This window comes from Triticum dicoccoides, chromosome 4A (assembly GCF_002162155.2).
Source record: "Triticum dicoccoides isolate Atlit2015 ecotype Zavitan chromosome 4A, WEW_v2.0, whole genome shotgun sequence".
In the NCBI taxonomy this organism is placed as follows: Eukaryota; Viridiplantae; Streptophyta; class Magnoliopsida; order Poales; family Poaceae; genus Triticum; species Triticum dicoccoides.
In genome coordinates, this window is record NC_041386.1 from 493398913 (window position 1) to 493422795 (window position 23883).

The window sequence follows — 23883 nt, forward strand, 5'->3', positions numbered from 1 at the left end:
GCCCTCAAGGGTCCCTTAGTGGAATCACGGCATCTTGCATTGTGCGAGAGCGTGAGGAGATTACGGTGGCCCTAGTGGCTTCTTGGGGAGCATTGTGCCTCCACACCGCTCCAAACGGAGATTAGCATCCGCAAGGGTGTGAACTTCGGGATACATCGTCGTCTCCTCGTGCCTCGGTTATCTCTTACCCGAGCCCTTTACTTATGCACTTTACTTTGTGATAGCCATATTGTTTCTTGTCATATATCTTGCTATCACATAGTTGCTTATCTTTCTTAGCATAAGTTGTTGGTGCACATAGGTGAGCCTAGTTGTTTTAGGTTTTGTGCTTGGCAAATTAACCGCTAGGTTTATTCCGCATTTGTTCAAACCTAAACCATAATTATTTTAAAGCGCCTATTCACCCCCCCCCCCCCTCTAGGCGACATCCACGATCTTTCATCTGCTTTCTAGTAGTGAAGCACCGTGATGTTATCGTGTTTATTTTGAGACTTGGTCGCATCAACATACCTACGAATTACAATACGATATATGTGTTAAAGTAAAGCAATTGTTACTAACATTATTCTACTACATAGAGCAAAAGGGACATACTTGCAAATCATATTGGGGATCTCAACTTTTCCAAAAACCAAGGCAAAGGATTTACCTCATATATTAATTAAGAAAGAATAAAGTTTTTACACGAGGACGGCAAGTAAAAAGTGGTGTTACTCTCCCAGCATTATAGTACCCAGTTTCTTAGCCTTGGCGATGACCTAGGTGAGGGCTTCACTCTTGATGTTGTTTAGCAGAATTGGGGGTGGCACGCTCTTGTTGCGGAAAATGCGGGCATTACTCTCATTCCAAATGGTCTATCCAATGACTGTGATGAGGGATGCCATGGCTTTCCTGTTGGGAGTGCTCAAACTCGATTGGCTCACCCACCAATACTTAATGGAGTCCTGAAGGTGCCATACCAAAGTGTCAAGGTTGTCGAGGTTTAGCCGCCCATTGACCAAATTCCAAAGGCGAAAGGTGAAATGACACTTGACAAGAGGTGTGGCCCAGAGTCAGGCTCCCGTTTGCAGAGGGGGCCAAGATGGCAATTCGTCCATCCCCGGCGTGCTAAGCGATCAGCAGTCCATCCGATCCTGGATGGCAAGCCACGCGAAGAACTTCACCTTGAGCGGTGCCCAGGCTTTCCACACTGTGTGATCCATAGGAGAGTAGAAGGTTCCGAAGAATTGTGCCGAGCAAGCAGATGCCGCTGAGTATTGACCATCCGTAGTGTGCTTCCAAGAGGTCCCGTCCTCCGCATGCTCCTCTAGGTGGAAATCTAAAACGAGCATCTGAAGCTCCACAAATTGGTGGATGTGAGCCATAGTGAAGTTGGTAGTCATCTTTATTTTGGAGATCCATGAACCCTTGTTCAGTGCTTCCCTGACCTTCCAGTTTGTTCTTCATACAAAAGGACTTAACCTCCTCTATAAGAGGTTCCAAACCTTCTTCTCTTAGATCAGCGAGTAGCACCTGAGTGTTCAAGAGTGTTTGGCACAAGACATCTGTAATTTTCATAATCTTCTCCATAAGGTGCAAAATGAATACATAATCAAATGAGACGATTATCCTTATGGCGCCTCCAGGCTCCAGCATCTCCACGGAAATATTGTGTGACCGAATGATTGGTTGCTATATTTCGTAGGACTATAACTGTAGCAGCAAACGTCTTCCCAAGCTCTGAATTGACTCGAAGTGGGAACTCCATCTAGTGTCTCCTGGTCTATCCGGTTTGCCTCTTTACCCATATCAAACTTCCCCAACTCAATTTCAGATGCAACCTCAGTGGCTTAATTTGCTAGTAACTCATCATTGTGTTTAGGAGATGCACTAATGGTATTTTATGATGAAATTAGCATGTTAAAAAAATGCACTTCATGTACCTCCCGTGATGCTGCAACAAGAGCCAATATTGAAGTTATTGTGCCATAAAATAAATGTAATATGCATAAGGACACTCCTTAAAAATGTAAAGTCTCCAATCCATCCCACTCCCCTCGCATGATGATGGCCCCGCCATAGCCTGACCTTTGGTACCTTGCACATTTAAATTATTATCTGCTAGGATGGTGCAAATTTTCTCCTTGAGAGTCAATGCAAGAGTGTCATTGACATGATTGACATCAAAGAAATGCTCCTGTATGAACCCTTCAGTATTGGGCAACGAGATGACCAATGCCACTTGCTCCTTTTGGATTGATCACGGCCTTGGTCAACCATTATACAAAATTTACTAGCAACAATTTCTTCTGTAATTATTCTTTGCACCTTCCCAGAAAGTATACTAAGATTTTCTTGTTGAACAGAATGAGAGGTTTAGTTTGACTTTCCAGGAGCATTTGCCAACAAAAAAACATTTTTCACCTCCTTGTTATAAGAAGCCAAAAGTTTAACTAGTTCAAGGGGATTACCCTGGTTAATGGATCTTGCAAAGTCATCATGGCCTCCAAAAGGACAAGCCTGGAATGATAACCACCTGTATCATATCACAGAAAAATTCTTGTTAGATGCTACAACATAACAAATATTTTAATTATTGTGACAGAAGTGTTGAATAACGTGATTGTATTAGGAAACATAGGTTAGACTAGGAAATATTCTGGCTTGCTTTGTACTGCAAGTAGATCATGTACTCCTATATATATGCCCACGAGGCTCAAGCAATACAAAAAACTATTCCATCAATCCTCTCTCTCCCTTCTAACATGGTATCTATCGCAAGTCGATCCTAAACCCTAGCCGCCGCCGCTTCCGCACCCGCGTGCCGCCCCCGGGGCGGTCGGCCTCCATGACTGCCGACAGGGGCCGCGCCGCCGGTAACTAGGGTTCGTCCGCCGGCCGTGTTGGCCGGCTGCCCTAGAGAGTCTTTTCTCGAGCCTTGCTCCGGGTTTTTTGGCTCTCTCGCCGGTCGTTTTGATCGACATTTTTCTTTTTGGTTTTTCTATCTAATCTTGAATGGTTTGCGTTGCCCGCCGCCGCGGTCGACCCCTGTGCGTCTCTACTCCGACCCCGGCGCGACTAGTCGGCCTCTCCTCCGACCCGGCGGCCACGCGCGCCGTGGCAGCCCGTCCCGGCCGGCCGCCGTCCGCGCGTCGGTCCGCCCGTTGCCCTGCGCCGGCTGTCACCGCCCTGCTCCGACCAGGACACATGCATCGCCCCGACCCGGCAGGCTCGCGCCATGCGACGGCCAATCATAGCCGTCACTCGCGCGCCGGCCCGTCCATCGATCCACGGCACCCGCCTCCGCCGCGTCTGCACAGCGGCCCGACGGCTACCTCGCCGACCTCGTTCTCGGCTGCGTCGGGACGGCTACGTCAGGCTTGTCGGCTGCCTCAACTCGGACGCCGCTACTCCGTTGGTCGCTCGGGCCTCGCTGCCCGGGCACCGGCGCTGCTTTGACAGGCCGGGTGCCGGTGCTGATAAGCTCGTTCGCGACGTCCCACGGCGTCCGTTGTCGTCGGCTTCATCTCGGACTCTACCGTCACCACGCCTCCACCGAGCGGCGTTCCCGACCTCGCGTGCGATCGGCTTGATCACCCGCTCGCCGCCGCGATCCGCCTTATCTACACCGCGCGACCGACCTGGCCCGTCGGCTATGCGCGCCTCCGCGGGTCCGTGAAGATCATCCCCGAGTTCAGCGGGCCTCTCCATCGATCGAGCATCGGGCTGCCGCTGTGTCTCCCTGTCGGGCTGCAGCGCCGCCGCCCCGTGGTTCTTCTCGCGGCTGCATCGACTCGTGTATCGCCGCTGCGTCGCCCCTTCAAGCCGTAGTGCCGCGATATGCGGTCCCCGCCGCCGCCCCGAGGTCGTCCTCGCGGTTGCACCGACTGGCGCGCCGCCGTTGCGTCGCCCCTTCGGGCCGCAGCATCGCGACGCGCGGTCCCCGCCGTCGCCCCGACCCGCCTACCGCTGCTGCGTTGCCCCTTCGGGCCGTAGCGCCGTGGCCCGCGGTCAGCTCCGCCATCACCGTGCGTCGACCTCCCGTGGTATGCGCCGTGCCGTCTTCCTTGGCGTGGGAACGCCACCGTCCGTGCTGGTCTTCGTCACACTGTGAGGGTTCTTCGCCTACTTCGAGCATCGCCGCCGCGCTTCTAACCTGGCCGCCACCGCTGCTCTTCTTCGGCTGCCGCCGCCGCTACCCCCGTAGCTGCCGCATCCGCCCGTCCACCCCCTTCGTCTTCGTCCAGCACCAGCCCGTCGCCAGCGTCGCCGTCATCTACCCTGACCGCTTCATCTACTCCGACAACAGCGGGCGACATTGGCCTCACGTTGATTGGCGCCGCAACCGTCGTCGAGTCCTTCTCTGCTAGCCTCTCTGACTTCTTCGACATGGCGTACAGCTTGTGCAGGTCCCAGTCTTCGCATGCCCGGTGCTGGCAACACCGATGCGTGCCTTCATCCACGACGTGTCCCCAGGCCCGGCAAGCCTGGTCGGCGCTTCGTCAACTTCGTATTCGTCCGTCTACGCATTCCCGGTGCTGGCAACACCGGTGCGTGCCTTCGTCCACGATGTGTCCCCGAGCTTGGCAAACTCGCCGCGACGCATCGTCAACAACATCTTCTCCCCGGTGCACCACTACTTCGGCACCACTGCGCCCATGCTAACTCGGCGCCCCCTTGCGCCCGCGGCTCCATGGCGACTTCCTCGACACCGGCTACCCTGACTCGACATCGACCACGGCATTCTTCGCACGGCTACCACGACCACGGCTCCACCACCCACCCTCTCGGCTACATCGACAAACGGCACAAAGGGCTACAGCCTGCTTGAGCAACCTCGTTGGTTTCCACTCCAGCCACGACTCCGTGATGCGTCGACCGTTACGACTGTGGGGGGTGTCCGTCGGCTTGCCTTCGGATTCTTCTTCATTCTCACCGTCTGTGTCGCTACCGTTGTGACTGCGGGGGGATGTTGAGTAATGTGATTGTATTAAGAAACATAGGTTAGACTAGAAAATATTCTAGCTTGCCTTGTACTCCACGTAGATCATGTACTCATATATATATGCCCACAAGGCTTAAGCAATACAAAAAACTATTCCATCAATCCTCTCTCTCCCTTCTAACAAGAAGATGAAAAAAAATTGTTTACCGAATGGAATCAATTGTAACTTTGAGCCTAAGCCTCTGCAATCATTTTTGTGGATGCTTTCACAAACACCTTATTGATACGAGTCATGTTGATTTTAAATTTCTTATAATAGCGAACTGAGAAGTTATGGGCTGAATCGACATCTTTGCTCATATGAGTTAAAAAAGCACACTCTTTTCCATTATTCACTTTCTTCCACCTATCAAAGCCCAAGACAGTAAACGTATCTGAGCCGCACTTCCTAATTGGCTTATGTGCATTGTGTAAGGTGGAAACTCGAGCCAATCAAACTGCTTGAACCAACTATATTGGAAACGTTGACGATTTTTTGGTGGATGATCCTTATATAGATACTCCTTATGTGTGGCATGTATTGGTCTTCAGAAATATAGAATCACTGTGCATATAGATTTTTTTAGAAGTCAAATTTTGATCATTTTATACATAAAACTATTTATATACACAATACCATATATATATATATATATATATATATATATATATATATATATATATATATATATATATATATATATATATATAATATGAAACTACGTCTTGTGATGAACTAATGATATGTATTTGGCATTCTAGATGTAAATATTTTTCTTCATAAATTTGATCAAAATTTGTGAGGTTTGAATTTTCGATATATGCACTACATCATGGAATCATGGGAGTATTTGGTTACTTGCTTATTAAAAATATTTCAAGAGAAGGTGTTGCGTTTAGAAAAACTTAGAAGCATACGATAATGTTACATCTGACAAACGTCAGCTGGGAGGGAATGGCAAGGGAATGCTCTTTTTTTGCAAATTTAGTTGGGAAGAGAGGGTAAATCCTGCCTTTTTTACAGCAAATGGCATGCGTTTATGAAGAAACTGCCAACCTCATACTTCTTTTTTGCGAGAAAATTACCGAGATATTCATCATAGCATCGCAGTACAAAGAACATAAAAATAATAAAAATTACATCCATATCTGTAGACCACCTAACGACGACTACAAGCACTGAAGCGAGACAAAGGCGCTCCATCGCCATCACCCCCTCCCTCAGTGGAGTCGGGCCAAACTTATTGCAGTACACAGTCTAAACTTGTCACCTCAAATGTTCGTAAATACCAACCCCTCCTAGAGAATGTTCGCCGGCTGCGGTCCAAAACATAAGATTAAGGCATCTTCAACGCCGACCCTCAAACCACCCGCATACGTTCGAACCGCGCATCCGGATGTGTTGTACCACCCAATGCTGGTTCTGTCGGTCCGTCCAGCGATCCGGACGTGTTTTTTCCCGCAAACCGGAGACAAACTACGGGGGTTGCGGGCTCCGGACCGCTGCCACGCCCGCGTCTGACCGCCTTGCCCCATAAAAAATCCTACCCGCCTCTCCCGTGCTTTCCATCGGACGTCGGCGCCGCTTGCCACTCCGCATTCGTATCGGCCCACAGCATGCAACGGTCGACATTGATGTCCGCGATTTGACCGAACGGGAGGGCGGCAAGGAGTGATCGCTTAGCGATTGCTCCGCCAACGCCGGCAGGGGCAACGCCGCCGCTAGGGCTCCGCCGACAGTGGCCAAGGCGGCTCTCCGCACCATGCAATAGGAGGCGGAGCCGCTCCTACGCGAGCGGCAGGCAGCCACCGGACAAGGCTGTCGTGGCCTCAAGCAACATTGCGTCACTGAAGGGACGACGAGGACACAGACGACGATGGTGGTGCGGCAGGACAAAGCGGCCACGCGTACGAGATAGTCATCTGGTATTTATAGTTTTTAGTAAAACAATCAAAAAATCATCCGTTATGTAAATTATATCCAAACTTAATGAAATATGTCGTCTTTGCATGAATTTTGTATGGTTAGTTCAAACAGTTGATGAAATGTATGCAAGCAGCTTTGGATGTTCTGCTCCCGCATCAATGTCCGCGGACTGACCCCTTGTCCGCGGACGAATGCCGGAACATATTTGCGGTCCAGCTTTAGAAATGCCCTCATCCAGAAAAAATACCCTATGGACAATAAAGTGGCGCGGCAAAGGCGAGCGATCCCTGCTGGCTAGAATTTTGTACACTAGGGACGTGTTTGGTTGCCTGCAACCATAGGATGAGGCTGTATGAGGAAAACGATACAGGCTAAGCAGGGCCTAGTTGAAGAAAAATATTGCAAAAAACGACGTATACATGTTGATTGGTTACCTGTATGGTGGTTGGTGAGGTTTTGCAGCATACAGACTCACACATTTAGTAGCGGCGGCTTCCCATATACGCTGTGAGAGGAGCATATGGTCTGACACGGAAAAGAAGAGAATTTTTCTCACCTTGTGATCCGTGCGAGTTTGCATGAATGAAAACCGATAATGTGGGAATTTCTCCTCAGCATGATCCTAGAGTGCTTTAAACATTGTGCAATACACGGAATTGATGCGAGCCAAATAACCAAACACCGTTAGCGAATTTTTTTCTCTATATGCAGCCAGTCTATCGACCTCCGTATGGGAAACCAAACACGCCCTATCCGTAAAAAAAAACACGCCCTAGAAAGATCCGGATTCTTGTTTGCATTTTTCAGCTTTGTTTCTACGTCGCCCGTAAACAAATCTTAATTCGCAGCGTGGAACATGACACTTGCACAGATGGAGACGAAACCCTCCCTCTGTGCAACGTGCTCACGGCGAGGGCACACGTCGGGACGGGGCCACGTCCGTGTGTGTGCTGTACTTCATGTCACACGTGTGGCGCCGCACAAACTCCTCGTGTCCGTTCGGTCTGGCAGAAAGAAGCTTGTCCAATTCTTGGATCCGGTGACGGCTGTCGCACGTACTACTATACCTGGCAAACCCTGCATGCACCTGGTGGCAGCAGAACATCAGAAATAATAAGCAGGGAAATTGTCCCCATCTACCTGGGGCTTGGACACAGCAAAGCCTGGTACTAATCTTGCTTGGTAACTTTTTTTTTTTGAACACATCTTGCTTTGGTAACTTACCAAAGGGAGTCTCCCCAATAACCACACAATGGTGACTGAATTCTGAATCCAAGAGTTGCCCACCTGAAGAAACAGCATTTGATTCTCACCTAAAGAAAGAAGGATTCAGAAGGTGAGATCGGGACGCGTAGACGATTATCGCATTGCCGAATTGAACTCGACCTGCAAAGGAGATCGAATCCAGTGGCTTCAGAGAGATTTTTCATTTTTGTTTCTTGAAGAGGGATGGCCTGGCATGGTGGATGAGAGCCCCTCTGGTTAGCCAAGAAGACCCACCCAGGCAACCACACAAACTGCATCCATCACAGGGGCTTCCCAGCCGATGGTGAGATGGATCAGTTAGCAGAGGCATTGCATAGGCAAGTCATTCTTGGCTATCAGATGAAGGGAGGCTCTCCATCTCCATGCAAGGCTTCACCTCTTCTTCTTCTTCTTTTTCTTCACACTTGATATGCAATTCCTTCTCTCATGTATGTATGTTTGATGGTGGGTCTCCTTGGGGGTCTGTGTGGCATGCGTCCCTGCTGGCTCAGACAAGCTGGCATTTATAGTGTGGACATGGGAGGAGGTCAGGGCAGGTGTTGCTTGCGGCTTGCCACATTTAAGCTGAGTCGCACAATTGGGATCAGTCCAAATTGTATTTGTAGCCGAGTGAAAATCAATTGTATTTATTTGAGTGAGGATTTTGGATTATCGGAACTCTATATGAGGTTTTTATTTTTAACCGAGTGATGTATGTGCACCGTCCATTATAAAAGTTCACCAGAGGAACAAAACATATACCAAACATAAAAAATAATAATTACATTGAGGTGTCTACCACCAAACGACCACTATCGTCGTCAAAACGAGCCGCCGACGCACCTTTGCCGATGCTCTCCTATTGGAGTTGGCCTGACCTTATCGATGGCAGTCAGGCAGTCTTCATAAACATGCCCCTAAGGACCAATGTCCTTGAGCCGCAGTCGCATGTCGAACCCTTTAATTGATCAGAAGCGCTTGGCACCAGATCTCGCTGTTGCTTATGTACGATGAGGAACATTAACCTTGCTACTACAAGGAGACGACAGGAATCTACATAGAAGCGACGTCAAGCTAGTCATCTTCCACGACGAACTCGAAGAGGCTCAGAGCTCGAAAAACCAACTCAAAAATGAAGCGATGTCATCAGCCCATAATATAAACGCTCTTATATTATGGAACGGAGAAAGTAAAGCCAAGGAACCAGGATTTCCCTTGCCGCCGCCAGGGTAGCAGATACAGGGAAGGTGATTCCACAGACTGACCAGCAGAGCCTGGAGGGGATGAGTTCAGATGGTTAATTTGCATTTTCCAAGATTTGTTATGCAATGTTTGTTCAATGGGAAATGACATTTTCGTCGGCTACAAGGTATTTGTGGTGACTTTGACAATCTCAAACTTCGTATGTTTGGTCTCTTGGTAGGGTTCGATCTCTTAGGTGTAGTCATATGGATAGGGTGTGCATATGTGTGTTCATAGGTATATTTATAAAAAGAACATATATTTTACTGCACTTCCCCATTATGTCCATATCGCAATATTATTCCATTGAAAAGTAGATTTTATTCTATAGATCCTGAAAGTTGACCCACAAAATTCTTTTGAAATCTCATCCTCAGGGATTGAGATGCCCAATGTCAAGATCGATCAAAGCATCTAAACGGTACCTCTCGAAAAGGAAGTCTAGCGAATGTCAATGAGCATCCAAGAGTCAAGAGTAACAATCACAGCCAGTATATGCTTACTGCATGGTACCAACGATCATTTCCCAACACAGGTGAAATGGTCAGATCACCGCAGCAAATGATGAAGGAATATTGCTTGAGGCTGCAATTTCAGGCATCAACTTGTACGTGTATAGTGCACTTGTACGGGCCATCAGATGCAATAATTCTACTGCTTATATCATAAGTTGCAGGACTACATCACAAGTTCGACGACAACTAAAGCATGAAACATCCATCAAAAGCACAGACCGCTCCAGACTTCACAAACCTTTCAAAAAGTCAAATATATGGCTACAAGAAATAGTAACGCACATCGATTTATAAGTCTACAATGTCAATGCAGGCAACAGGAGGCAATAAAGTAGTTCGGTTGTTTATTTTACAGGTGGAAATTTCTACATTTCAAGTAGAGCAACTAATGCCTTGTTCTTCGAGAAGCTACTTCTCATCAGATCCTTACTGCCTACCCTGCACGACACCAAAATGAAGAGGCATCAGTGATTAGCCACAGATTAACAGTATTATAGCAAGACTACAGATACAATTTTTCATAGGCATATTCCTCAGGGACCGCTGCTGCCAAATGAGTGTGCGGAGAAATTGGAACAGAATAAGATTGTCATAGCTTGGGTTTGATGTATGCGTCAGGATTTCCTTATAAATGATTGAATAATGATAATATATGCTTGCACTTATATTTAACAACTTAGGAGGTTCATTGCTCTAATGGTTTACCAAACAGATGTGGGTGAGCATTTAAGAACAAAAATTTAATCCACTTAGGAGACATGTGGAAACTGAAATCTAACAGTCAACATACAAACTTCAACCTCTCAGTGGGCAAGCACTACAGGCGTGATAAAAGTAATATTCATAGGTTTGATCGAAGTACTAGGTCGCACCATAATTATGCGATTTAAGCTTTATGGACAAAAGATATCAACATTGATCAACTTTAATCCGATACTTGTCCATAGTGCCAGTAAAAATCATATGACAAATGCTTTTATACCTGTCAGTTCCCTTGTTGTCCTTCACCTGGGCTAGGATACTGATCGGAAACCCCTTGTAAGTTATCTCCTCCATATGCAGGCGCTGCACCCTGTCTGTTGTCTCCACCATAACCAGGACCCCCTTGGTTACCTCCAGCATATCTCGATCCAGACGGTTGCCCATAAGCTGGAGGTCCAAATGGCTTCCCATAGGATCCAGGTGCAGACGGTTGACCATAATTTCCAGGTGCAGGCGGTTGACCGTAATTTCCAGGTGCAGGTGGTTGACCATAATTTCCAGGTGCTGAAGGGCCACCAGGCCTGAGATCTCCTTCCTGTCCTTGCGAGAAACTCCTGCGCTCTTGTGGATCTTGGAAACCTTGACCGGCTTCATTTACACGCCCTTGGTACCCACCAGGTGCATTGTAACCTGGACGGTCGGCGGAATCATTCCTCCCATAACCTCTACCATCTTGTCCAGCTTGTGTGTAATTCTGCTGTGGAGCGTAGCCTCTTACTTCTTGCTGTGGGCGGGACCCTTGGAAGTTTCCTTGTGGTGGCGACCTGTTCTGGTAATTTCCGTGAGGTGGAGGACTGTTCTGGTAATTACCTTGCGGTGGAGGACTGTTTTCGTAATTCCCACGATAGTTGCGGTTTCTATCATTCCTTGACAGTTTGCTATACTGAACAGGTGGTGGTCTTGGAGTTATGACACCATTCTCATATTTGTCTCCTGATGAAACCAATTCACACATACAGATTAGATTGGGGGCATAGGAAGTTACTAAACAGTAATTGATGAACAAGAATACAACAAACCTCCATACTCCTTTGTCTCTGGGTATAAATATGAATCAGGCAAGATAAAAACAACTCCAGGCAATCCTGATCAAAATGCAAAAAAAGAAGGTACTTAAATTTATAGAATAACAAACATTTCAAACAGAATATAAGTCTACATATCACATCATCTCACCGCGAAACTTTTCTGACATTTCCTCAGTCATTACAGCTTGAAAACCAACATATGTTGTTGTACTAAGAGCATACATCCTCTTCTTAGCCTCCTCATAACTACAAGAAGCTAAGAGCTCAGCTAAATGTTGCAAATGATATTACATTGCTTACACATCAGTCGGAAGAAACATTAGCATCATAAATAAGGGCATGCCTTCACTAGATAATTTCAGAGCCATCAATTTGATAAGCAACAGCTTCACAAATTCTAGGCAAGAGCAACGACTTAACCTTTTAAGAGCGGAAACAGAACCATCAAATATAGGGAACCATTCGCTAGCAGTATTCATTGGTGTAGAAACAGACCATTCGCTAACAACAACAACAACAACAACAACAACAAAGCCTTTAGTCCCAAACAAGTTGGGGTAGGCTAGAGGTGAAACCCATAAGATCTCGCAACCAACTCATGGCTCTGGCACATGGATAGCAAGCTTCCACGCACCCCTGTCCATAGCTAGCAGTGAGCATCAAATTCGATGAATAAGAACATACTGCAGAAACTATAACAGATAATGGGATCTTTGAACTGAAAAGTACATTCAAAATACTAGATGTAGACCCCATAATGACTTAAGTTATATATTACCAAAACGTTATGAAAAATTACCATTGCCATTCTCCAAAATCAAATTATTCTATATTTCCCTTTATAACCAGTTAATTACTATTCTAATTTCATACAGAAGAAAGCAACAAAGCTGACAGCGCAAACGATATTAGTTTTCAGGTCAATCTCGAGGTGCTACTTCTGATATTTCTGCCTAGTGGCCCACGTCTAGTTTAGTGGAGAGCCCTAACTAAAAAAGGCAGGATTAAATGTATGGTTGGATTATGGAAAATGCATGTCTTTACACTCAGGAAATGATAAATAGCAGTGAATTTAGAATATCTTGAATACTTCAAATCACCACACATACAAAAATGCTCCAAACAGAACAATGTTACTTGACATAGGTGTATCAAACTACCCCCTCCGTTCCATAATTCTTGTTTATTCAAGTCAAAAAATGTTGATGACACACAAAAAAATTGCATCATTCATGACTAAATCACTGGAGCTATCGAGCATATAAAATTTTAAAACGTTATTAGTCGCCATAAGTAGAACAAGGCACATTATCGCAAGAATCAAATTCTGTTGACATAATTCAGATCCATAGCCACCAAAATAAACATGACACCCACCCTCAAAGCTATCACCCACTCACCTGAAAAAGCAACAAGCAGCTCAATGATTCCAGCAATTGCAACTACAGATTAGTATCGTAAACCTTTGTTAATAAAAATATTAATATGGAACGACAATCAAACTAACAGCACGCCATATATCCGAACCAAATGAATACCACACACACGCAGCCTTCAATCACTCCAACCATACACAAGACACAAGAAAGGAAAGCAATCAGACTCATCCTCTGAGACTACTTCGACACGAGATGAGTCCGATTCCTGACCGATTCACACATTTCTAACGAGAAACGAAATAAGACTAATTCGACATGAAGACAGGTCCGTTTCCTGACCGATTCACAGATTTCTGACAAGAAACGAAATAAGGGGGACTTCGTTATACCTTCCGACGACCTTGGCGAGGGTCTGCAGGTAGGTCTCGATCATCTCCTCGCGGGAGGGCTTGGGGTTGGGGAACTCCATTGTGATGAGCCAGTGGTTGTAGTCGCACCCCTCGAAGAGGATCTCGTCGGGGTCGATTTTGGCGTCGTCCGCCCCACCGCCGTAGTTACCCCGTGCCGCTGCCGCCGCCGTCGACCGGAAGCCGGCGGCGCCCCCGGGTAGGAACAGGCGCGGGAGCGGCAGCGGCGCGACGAAGGGGGCGAGGAGGGGGGGCCGATGGGGGGATGCCGCGGCGGAGGCGGTCGGACGGAGGAGGGACGCGGAGGTGGAGGCGGCGGCGAGGGCCCGACGGAGGCGGAGCGCGAGGGCCATGGCGGGCTAGGGTTTTCGTTGGGGGCGCCGCGGATGGAGGCTTCTGGGGTTTAAGGGGGTCGCGTGAGATGGGAGCGGTATACGGAAATGAGCAGCAGGGAAACGGCATACGGGTGAAAGTTGGGCCCCAAAAAATGTCTAACCAGTTTCGTTATTAAACGCTATAAATTTTGTAGTGACCCGTATAATCAGCTCAACTTCCCCTCTCACCGTGGGAAGGATGGCCCCTTTATGTAGAAATGCCACATCAGTGCGCCGCCGGCGGAGTCTGCCATCACAGGCGACGACGACGTCGTCACGTCGCCCACCCACCCGCTTGCCGTTGTCACCCATTGTTCGCCGTCGTCGCGCCACTGCTAAAAGAACACTTTCAAAAAAAGTTTTTACAGGACTTGCTAAAGCACCTCACGTAAACCTCTCCTGAATTATATAGACACCTCGTAAAAGTATTTTTAAAAGAAGTTTCTTTTAAACTTGTTGAAGAGGCTCTAAGTGCTTATTTCCTCCGGGTTTAGTAGACCCTTTATTTTTTTTTTGATAGAAAGACTATAAAGAAATCCCCTACAGTATAATTGGTGCAACAAACCCAAATTACAAGTACCGTGCCTTGAACCTGGGTGGGTGGGAAGGCATCAGCCCCTTCCCACCACTAGGCTATGCCTTAGTCTGGTAGACCCCTTATGTTTGGAATCAAATTCTGATCATCCATACAACAAATATAATATAAGGTACATGCTACAAAAAGATACCTCGAAACAAGTTCCTTGCAGTATTTTTTTGTGATATATATTTCTTAGTTTATTAATTAAATTTATGGTCAAAGTTTTGCCCAAAATAAGAGAGCTAATAAGGCAGACGGAGGAAGTATTTCTCATGGTGTGTTTGGTGGTGTGCATCATCTCATATATTCCTTTTTCAATCCATGTACAGTTGTTTGGTAGAGTGCATGTGCTCCATCATTGGTGGTTTCCTCGGGAAACCGTCATGGTACCTTGATCCGGGAAACCGACAGATGGAACCCCCGCAATCTGACAATATGTCGTCCCTCGAACCTGATTGAAAACGAAAGTATGTATGCCACAAGCCGAAGTGCGGCGAGCATCCGAGGAAGGCCTCATATAGGGTGATGAAACACACTATGTAAAGGATTGAATTGGGGATAAATGACGCAATTGGAGGCAGTAAAAATGCAAGAGTCCCCCGCAAGAAGGGGTGAATTGGAGATCCCAAACCTCTAATAAGAAAAGGGGACAAAAGCATACCCGCTCCTTCTTCTGGGGGTTGGGGTGGGTTCTTGGAAGGTATCCTGGTCAACGATGACCGGCCCCGGACGTGCATACGCGAGCTCCGATGGGGTAGATGCCCGGCATTAGAGAGACAGTCCAGTTGGCCTTGAGACATTGTGTAGTGATTCCACTCTCCCTCAACAGTGATGGTCCCACATGAGGACGAGGCAGGGGCATAACCCACACCCCTGGATCTTTTCTGTGGGAGACCGTCGGCAATTAGTGGAAGCAGGAAAGTGCATGGGAGCACGGCGGAGGTTGGGGCGAAGAGGCAGAGCACAAGGAAGAAGATCACGACAAGGAATGACGTGTAACTCTTCGCTTGTGACCCTCGTATCCTTTATATGCGAGGGGGATTTGTGAAGCGACGGTGGCATAGCCGAGCCATGGTGCATTAAATCTGCTTTTTTCATGTGCGTCATGCGCGAGAATTGAGTTGGCAATAGTTAAAATTTGTATTTGTAGAAACGCACGGTCGCCTTTTTGATGGGATGGGCGATGGTGAGTCCTGACCCACGTTTGCACTTAGCGCTGACCGGCGCGGCAGAGATGTCTTTGCGGCCATGTAGGTTGATGGACGGGATGGGGCAGCGATGTCGGCCTCAGCCCCAACCATCATTACCCTACCAAACATGGGAATACTTCACAACTAAGGGGGTGTTGTGCGAAAAGATTTCCGACATTCGGAGCAACAAGGAAGTAACGAAGAGCTTGCGTAAACCGAGGTGGACCTGAAACATCTCGAATACGAACCAAACATCGGATACATAAGGATTCATTGAACCAATTTTCGAGACTGAAGACCAAAGAATGAAGAACAACTCGAAAGATCCGAGGAGCGTCTGTGATTTGTAGACCGGTTCAGGGGCTACTAACGGTGTTCTGGATTGTGGGTCACTGACCATGTTGTCTCCCGGCCAGATGGACTGGGTCATGGACCTCCATATCGGTTCACCAGTGGGCTACGTCAAGGGGCCCATGGCGTGTGAAAGGAAGGCTCCTGAAGACTTGACGTATACTCCAAGATATTAGAGGTTGTTTACAACACGTTCCCTTTTGTGTGTAATCGACTAACTTGTAACCCTAGACCCCCTCCCCCAGCCACTATATGTAAGTGCATCTAGTGCCACCCCTTGTTGATTTGGGAGTATTGACGACAAACTTGGTTGTGGGACTAATGTGTTTGTGAGATTCATAGGAGAACACAGGTATAAGTCCCTATGGATTCAGTTTACCCATCAAAGATGACCCCTAAAAATGTATGGAGACATTGAAGATAATGGTACACGAAGATTTTCGCTTGAAGACAATGGAGCGCGAAGACGTAGTCTTTTGGTAGCTTCATTTTATTCTCTCCTGAGTCATAGGAACCACCGAAGTATTGATGGCCCACAAGTATAGGGGGTCAATCATAGTCCTTTCGATAAGTAAGAGTGTCGAACCCAATGAGGAGCAGAAGGAAATGACAAGCGGTTTTCAGCAAGATATTTTCTGCAAGCACTAAAATTGTTGGTAACAGATAGTTTGATAGCAAGGTAATTTGTAACGAGCAACAAGTAGCAATAGTAATAAAGGTGCAGCAAGGTAGCCCAATCCTTTTTATAGCAAAGGACAGGCCAGAACTTTCTCATATAGCAAGTAAAGTGTTCTTGAGGACACATGGGAATTCATCTAGTCACTTTCATCATGTTTGTTTGATTCACGTTTGTTACTTTGATAATCTGATATGTGGGTGGACTGATGCTTAGGTGTTGTTCTTACTTGAACTAACCTCCTACTTATGATTAACCCCTCTCGCAAGCATCCGCAACTACGAAGGAAGAATTAAGATAAATCTAACCATAGCATGAAATATATGGATCCAAATCAGCCTCTTACAAGATAGCGCATAAACTAGGGTTTAAGCTTCTGTCACTCTAGCAACACATCATATAACTACTACTCCACAATGCATTCCCTTAGGCCCAAATATGGTGAAGTGTCATGTAGTTGATGTTCACATAACACCACTAAGGGAATCAAAACATACATATCATCAAAATATCGAACAAATACCAAATTCACATGATTACTTATAACTGGACTTCTGCCATGTCCTCAAGAATAAAAGTAACTACGCACAAATCATATTAATGTTCAAGATCGAAGGGGTATTGAATATCATTAAGGATCTGAGCATTTAATCTTCCACCAAATAAACCAACTAGCATCAACTACAAGATGTAATCAGCACTACTAGCAACCCACAGGTACCAATCTGAGGTTTTGAGACAAAGATTGAATACAAGAGATGAACTAGGGTTTGAGATGAGATGGTGCTAGTGAAGATGTTGACGAAGATTGGTCCTCCCACAATGAGAGGATCGTTGGTGATGACAATGGCTTTGATTTCCCCCTCCCGAATGGAAGTTTTTTCGGTGGAATCGCTCCGTCGAAGAGCAAAAGTGCTCCTGCCCAGGTTCCGCCTCGAGACGGTGGTGCTTCATCCCGAAACCCTTCTTCTGTTTTTTTTTCTAGGTCAAATGACGCCATATAGGAGAAGATGGGCCCCGAAGGCCTGCCAGGGGCACCACAAGCTCGGGGGGCATGCCCCCTAGGCTTGTCGCTGCCTAGTTGGTCCCTTTTTTATATTTCTTTCTCTAGTATTATATATATATATATATTCCAAAATAAATCTCTATCAATTTTCAGGTCATTTGGAGTTGTGCACAATAGGTGTCTCCAATATTGCCCTTACCAGTCTAGAATTCCAGCAGCCGGCAATCTCCCTCTTCATGTGAATCTTGCAAAATAAGAGAGAAAAGACATAAGAATGGTATCATAAAGTGAAATAATAGTCCATAAATGCAATAAATACTGATAAGAAAACATGATGCAAAATGGACGTATCAACTCCCCCAAGGTTAGACCTCGCTTGTCCTCAAGCAAAATCCGGTATCGGTAATCATGACCACATGTTTAGAGATAGAGGTGTCGATAAAAACAAAATACAAACATGAGAGCATCATAGTCATTATCGTAACAGCAATATATCATCATAAAACTTCTCATGCTACACTAGTACAATGAGGTGCTATACAAACGGTTTTTAACCCCTTTTCGCGATGGAATTTTGAACCGTCGCCAAGTGAGTGTGTGCGATAGGGGGGTCCTTCCCACACGACCCAGAAACCATCGGGGATAGGGAGCCTTGATGGATACAGTTGTCCCTATAAAACTGTTTATGATATCTCGAATATTCCAAACGCTTCATCCTTGCAACTCGTTTGTGCTTGCATTGCCATCGCGGTCGGTATTGTGTGGTGCTATGTTTACGATGCGCGGCCCATCACAAACAGTTCACAATTATAGAACGTGTATGATAAGCAGACAATCACACACATTTACTTTTCCTCGACTGTATGCGATTCGATGTAAGAGCGCATGCAGTTGTCCCTATAGAATTGTATGCGAAGCTTGAATACATCCCACACGATTCATCCGTCGTACCCGCGTTGGATGAAGACCTATCGCACGCATTCTTCTACGACCAAACATTTGCGAAGCGCTCAACATCATAAACAGTCCATAATTGCCAAGCGTGTGTGATAAGGTGACTTCCGCAAACATTTAATAAAAAGTAACTGCGTGCGATGCTGTTGTTAATAGCAAATGTTTTTTCTTGGCTGATCGTGTGTGCAGTAGAGATTGATTGCACATGTAGTGGATCCGAGAAACATGTCTGATCTCCACGTCTATCGCAGACGTTTCGCTTTCGCAAATCGTGTGCACTATAATCCCTAATTTAATCCATAATTTAAAAATCACAGATTTTGAATTTTAAAGTAGGCAATCACTTATTTCATATCTAAACATGTTTATTACAAATATAGGTTCAACCACGAATGCATAATTCAAGGCACAAGTATATACACCGAAGAACTACAAAAGCACCAAGTAAAGAATGATGAACCACAGTTGTACTGAAGATTGTAAAGAGAGAGGTGAAAGACATTCTGGTTGCTGGAGAAGGTGAAGTGGAATGCCCATATTGTGCCCTCCTCCATGCATAATGCGCGCACGACTCTAGGCCAACCCCTTGTTATGGCTACCTATCCATCCTTCACTGTCTTCATAAGGACTTCTCGATGCTCATTGTAGTCTGGATGAAATATTTTAACCTTCATTGCGTGTCCACCAATCATGTACTTTGCGAGGTAATCTTGAGTAAACTGCTTCGGGAACCACTGCGAATGAAAAAGATCCAGACACAGTTGTCTAACAACTCATTATGGGCAATAAAAAGAGAAGGCTGCAGAGTTTGTAGTTACCATCACTACAAAAAAAGACACATCCGTGACAATTTGGGCCGAATGAATTTTTTTTCTGTCATGCTTATGACACTTCTATGATGATAATTGTGACAAAACCTGGTATCATCATAGATGTGGTGGGGTCCTACTTCTATGGCAAAAAATCATGACAAAAAATGGGCTTTTCGTCCTAGGCGGGCCGGAGACGCAGTTGCATGACATTCTTTGGGTCGTCCATGACGGAAAAAACCGTGGTAGAAGTGAGGGCGAGGAAAATATCGGGGGGGGGGGGGTCCCGGTTATGGTGGGTGGTCGGGGGCCGAGCGATGCGCGTTTCTCTTGTACGTGCACGCGTGTGCGAGAGGCATTGCGCTCTAACTAAACCTGAGCGAGGCGTTGGGCTCTAACTGAACCCGAGCGATTGCACAGCAGGCTACGCGTTACTGAACCCGAGCGATCGATCGATCCCTTGTTGTTAACTGAACCCGAGTGATTCCTTCGCTACTGCTGCTAACTGAAGCCGATCGATGCTGCCTCTCGATGAACAGTGAGCGTTGTTGGGGGTTTGGATGAACAGTTCCCGATGGGGGGTGGATGAACAGGACCCCGTGGTGTTGCCGTTGGATGAACAGGACCCCCATCGAGCCGGTTAGGGTGGATGAACATGACCCCATGGCGGGCTGGATGAACAGGACCCCGTGGAAGACTGGTTGAACAGTAGCCGGTGGAGGGCTGGATCAATAGTAGCCCATGGAGGGGTGGTTGAACAGGAACCCGTGGAGAGGGTTGGTTGAACAATAGCCGGTGGAGGAGCACGCGGTGGAGGCTCGATGAACAGGAGCCCATGGATGAACAGTCACAGGTGGAGGCTGGAGGAGGTCGACGGTGGATGAACAGTAGCCCATGGAGGCAGTCGATGGTGGACATGAATAGTATCTTGTCGGCGTCCAGGGAATGGGGGTCCCCAGACTTGCCTACCTGCGGCTCGCGGCGTGGCTCCACCAGCGGCCCTGTATGACCCATCTGCATCAGCGAACACTCAAGACCCTCGCAAGGCGGACGATGCAAGACCTCCTCAGGGGCGGCCTCACCAAGATGGCTCACGAGGGGCAGAGAGATCAAGGCGAGGGGTAGCTCGCGAGGTCCCTGTGACGTAAGCCATGACAATCAAGGCCAGGCGGGTGCCAGCGCGCAGTGTCCTCGTTTCCTCTTTGATGCTAAGGAGGCAAGCACAGGCGAGGAGTCCCGAGGCATCAGACAAAGGTTTCCATATCGATGCAACAAGACCAAGACCAGCAGGACGGAGGTCACCGTGGAGCCCAGGACGGCGTCACCACCAGAGCCTTTGGCAGACGAAGACCACCTGTTGTCAGGATAACTTGTACTAGTTGTCTCCTTTTAAATTTGGCCGTTGTGGGATCCCTTCCTGCCTACATTTGGGAAGAGGACCAGGGCCTCTATAAATAGGACTAGCCACCATCGTAGGTAGGCATCGGATCTGGAACTGGACCCATTCCATCCTCGACCACACAAGCTTACCGAGCTCGAGGACACCTCTCCTCAGGAGGCTGTTCTTCCCTTGTATTTGTTCATCCTCAGCCCAAGAGGCAATCCACCACACCACACTGGAGTAGGGTATTACACCACATCGATGGCCCGAACTAGTATAAACCATGTGTCCCTTGTTCTGCGAGTTCGACGTGCTGAGCTTTGAGATCGTGGTGAGAGCGTGATCTAGGGGGAGAGATCTTCGTGGGCACCCCACAGTTCGAACCTCAAGGGTTTTGCCGGAACCTGAAATCCAACATTTGACGCACCAGGTAGGGGTGCGCTGAAGCTTTCCTTCCGTTGATCCACATTCCACCGCTCCACCGCATCCATGGCAGACGTGCGTCGAGCCCGCGCCGAGTGCCGGGCCGCCCTCGCCGCCCGTGTCGCTCAGACGGCCCCTGTCGGCGAGCCTCCCCGTCGTTCTCCATCTCCTGTTGCCAACGCCGCTACCGGCCCAGCAGCAAACGAGCAGCAAGCATCATCACTGCACCCCTCCATGCGGCAGGATGGCCGCACCGCCACCACGTCGCTGACTCCGGCCGGCTCATCGTCTCACGCTTGTCGTGCGCCCACGGATGCGCAGGCCGCGCTGCTCATGGCACGCGAGCTCCCGCGCTACCGCCCGGTCGATGACCTCTATGAGGACTGATTAGACCGCATCGCCGAGCTCGTTAGCGCCGCTGGGGGCTCTCCTGCACCATCCCTCTCACTGCCTCGCCCACCCCCAGCCGCGGGTGACGTAGCTCACGGAGCGCCTCAGCATCAAGATGGCGCCCTTGCGCCGAGACGCGCAGCTCATGGAGCGCCACTGCCTCCTCCGTGTCAAGACGGTGTCCTCGCCCCAAGACACGCGGTCCCGCGGTGTGATCCGCCATGTCGTGTGCCCACGCACGAAGAAGGAAGCTGTCAGGAGGTCCCTCGGCCGCAAGAAAATGCTCCAGTGCTCTCAGCGCCACCACGGCAAGACCGCGTCCGCCTGCGGCGGCGGTGCGCGGACATCAAGGGCAGGCTCCGCCTTTGCAGAGGTCCCCGGTGGTCACAGCAGGCTGTCGTGCCTTCACTCCCGAGCTGCGCACCGTCGTTTGGCCAGGCAAGTTCAAGCCGGATCTACCTTCGCGCTACGATGGCACCCCGACCCCGCGGAGTTCCTGCAACTCTACATACTGAGCATCGAGGCAGCCAACGACGACGAAAAGGTCATGGCGAACTGGTTTCCCATGGCTCTCAAGGATGGCGCCTGCTCGTGGCTCCTGAACCTACCCGCGGGATCAATCTCCTCCTGGGGTGAGATGTGCAACCGCCTCATCGCCAACTTCCAGGGCACTCGCGACCGCCCTCCGACCGCGGGTGACCTGCGCCGTATCAAGCAACAACCAGGAGAGACCCTACAGAAGTACATCCAGCGCTTCAACAACGTTCGCCTCAAGATCCCCAAGGTGACGGACGAGGCCATCATCTCAGCGTTTTCCGATGGCGTTCGCGACGTAAAGATGAAGGAGGAGCTCGCCATCCACGAGGAGCTATGCACGACTCTGGAGTTGTTCAACATAGCAACCAAGTGTGCAAGAGCTTAGGAGGGGCGCATCTCCCTCCTCGAGCTCCTTGTTGCCGACCCAGAAGAGAAGAAAGCTAAGGTCAAGGACGTGAAGCGCAAGGGAGTAGTCGTACTCGCGGTGGAGCCGGACACGAAGCGCGGCCGGGACCACCCCGAGTCATCCAAGAGCAGTCATTCGTTCTATGCCTTCCACAATGTAGAAAGCCACAACACCAATGATTGTCAAGAGCTCAGGGCCATCCGAGATGTACGCTTTGGTCGACGCCCCGAGCGCAACGACCAGGGCTATGGCCGAGGAGGAGGACGAGGTGGAGGATGCTGGGATGACCGCGGCCCCCGCCAGGAGTGGCGCGACCGACCTCGTGAGGACCACTGGCAGGAGCAGCCTCGTGAGGGCGCCTGGCGCGACCAGCCTCGCGAGGACCGTCCTCAGGGCAATCCTGGCCTCCCTCCGCTGCCGCCACCACCAAGAAGGAACGATGACCACCATCAGGACGAGGGGGTTGGGGGCTTCTAGGAGCCACGCGTCGTCTCTTGCATCTTGGGCAGTGCTCAGGCCCCGGCTTCCCAGCGCATCTTCAAGCAGCTCTCTCGCGAGGTGAATGCAGCCCTCCCCAGGCTCGAGGCCACGCGTCCGCTCAGGTGGTCCAAGTACGCCATCACCTTCAGCTCGGCGGACCAGCTCAAATGTGCGGCGACCACTGGCGTCCTCCCGATGCTCTGTTCACCCGTCATCAACAATGTCCAAGTCATCAAGACCCTCATCGACGGCGGCGCGGGCTCAATATCCTATCCGTCGAGACGTTCGACAGCCTTAAAGTACCCTATGATCAACTGCAGCCTACTAAGCCCTTCTCAGGAGTGACCGATGGTTGCACCACCCCGATAGGGCAAGTTCGTCTCCCTGTCACCTTCGGCCAGCGCGAGAACTACCACACCGAGCTCGTCGACTCTGACGTCGCCCACATCCGTCTGCCGTACAATGCCATCCTCGGGTACCCAACATTAGCCAAGTTCATGGCAGTGACCCACCATGGCTACAACGTCCTCAGGATGCCAGGAAGCGGCGGAATCATGACAGTCCCCTGCGAAGAAAGAGATGTGGTGTGCTCCCTCGAGCGCGCCTTCCAAGCCGCGACAATCGAAGACCCTAATAGCGAGGACACGCAGTATCCTCCTGAGGCCGTCCCCAAGAAGAAGAAGCAGCTACTCCACATAGGGCCTCAGAGGGGCGGTGTCTCTAGCGGCACCGCCTTAGGATCAACGCCCGCACCTGGGGCACCTCCCTCCCTCGCATAGGAAGGCGTGCCCGGTGCCCTCCTCGGGCAAGGCTCGGGGGCTCTCTTCTGGAGGGCCTCAGACCTGGCCAACATCACGA

At 48.9% G+C, this 23883-nt stretch overlaps 1 protein-coding gene and 1 long non-coding RNA gene across 2 annotated transcripts; both read right to left on the bottom strand.

The window, feature by feature from the left end:
* Nucleotides 1-5772: 5772 nt before the first annotated feature.
* LOC119286364 lies at nucleotides 5773-8534 on the bottom strand. Its single transcript, XR_005140401.1, has 3 exons — nucleotides 8277-8534; nucleotides 8115-8203; nucleotides 5773-7977 (listed from the first exon to the last, which is right to left on the bottom strand). It is a non-coding gene; the product is annotated as an uncharacterized LOC119286364 (long non-coding RNA).
* A 1563-nt stretch (nucleotides 8535-10097) lies between these two features.
* LOC119286365 (multiple organellar RNA editing factor 1, mitochondrial-like) lies at nucleotides 10098-13876 on the bottom strand. The gene is made up of 5 exons (XM_037565739.1): nucleotides 13451-13876; nucleotides 11831-11928; nucleotides 11674-11739; nucleotides 10875-11587; nucleotides 10098-10330 (listed from the first exon to the last, which is right to left on the bottom strand). Exons 1-4 carry the CDS (start codon nucleotides 13819-13821, stop codon nucleotides 10878-10880), a joined length of 1245 nt encoding a protein of 414 aa, XP_037421636.1. The 5' UTR covers nucleotides 13822-13876; the 3' UTR covers nucleotides 10098-10330; nucleotides 10875-10877.
* Between the last annotated feature and the right edge of the window lie 10007 nt (nucleotides 13877-23883).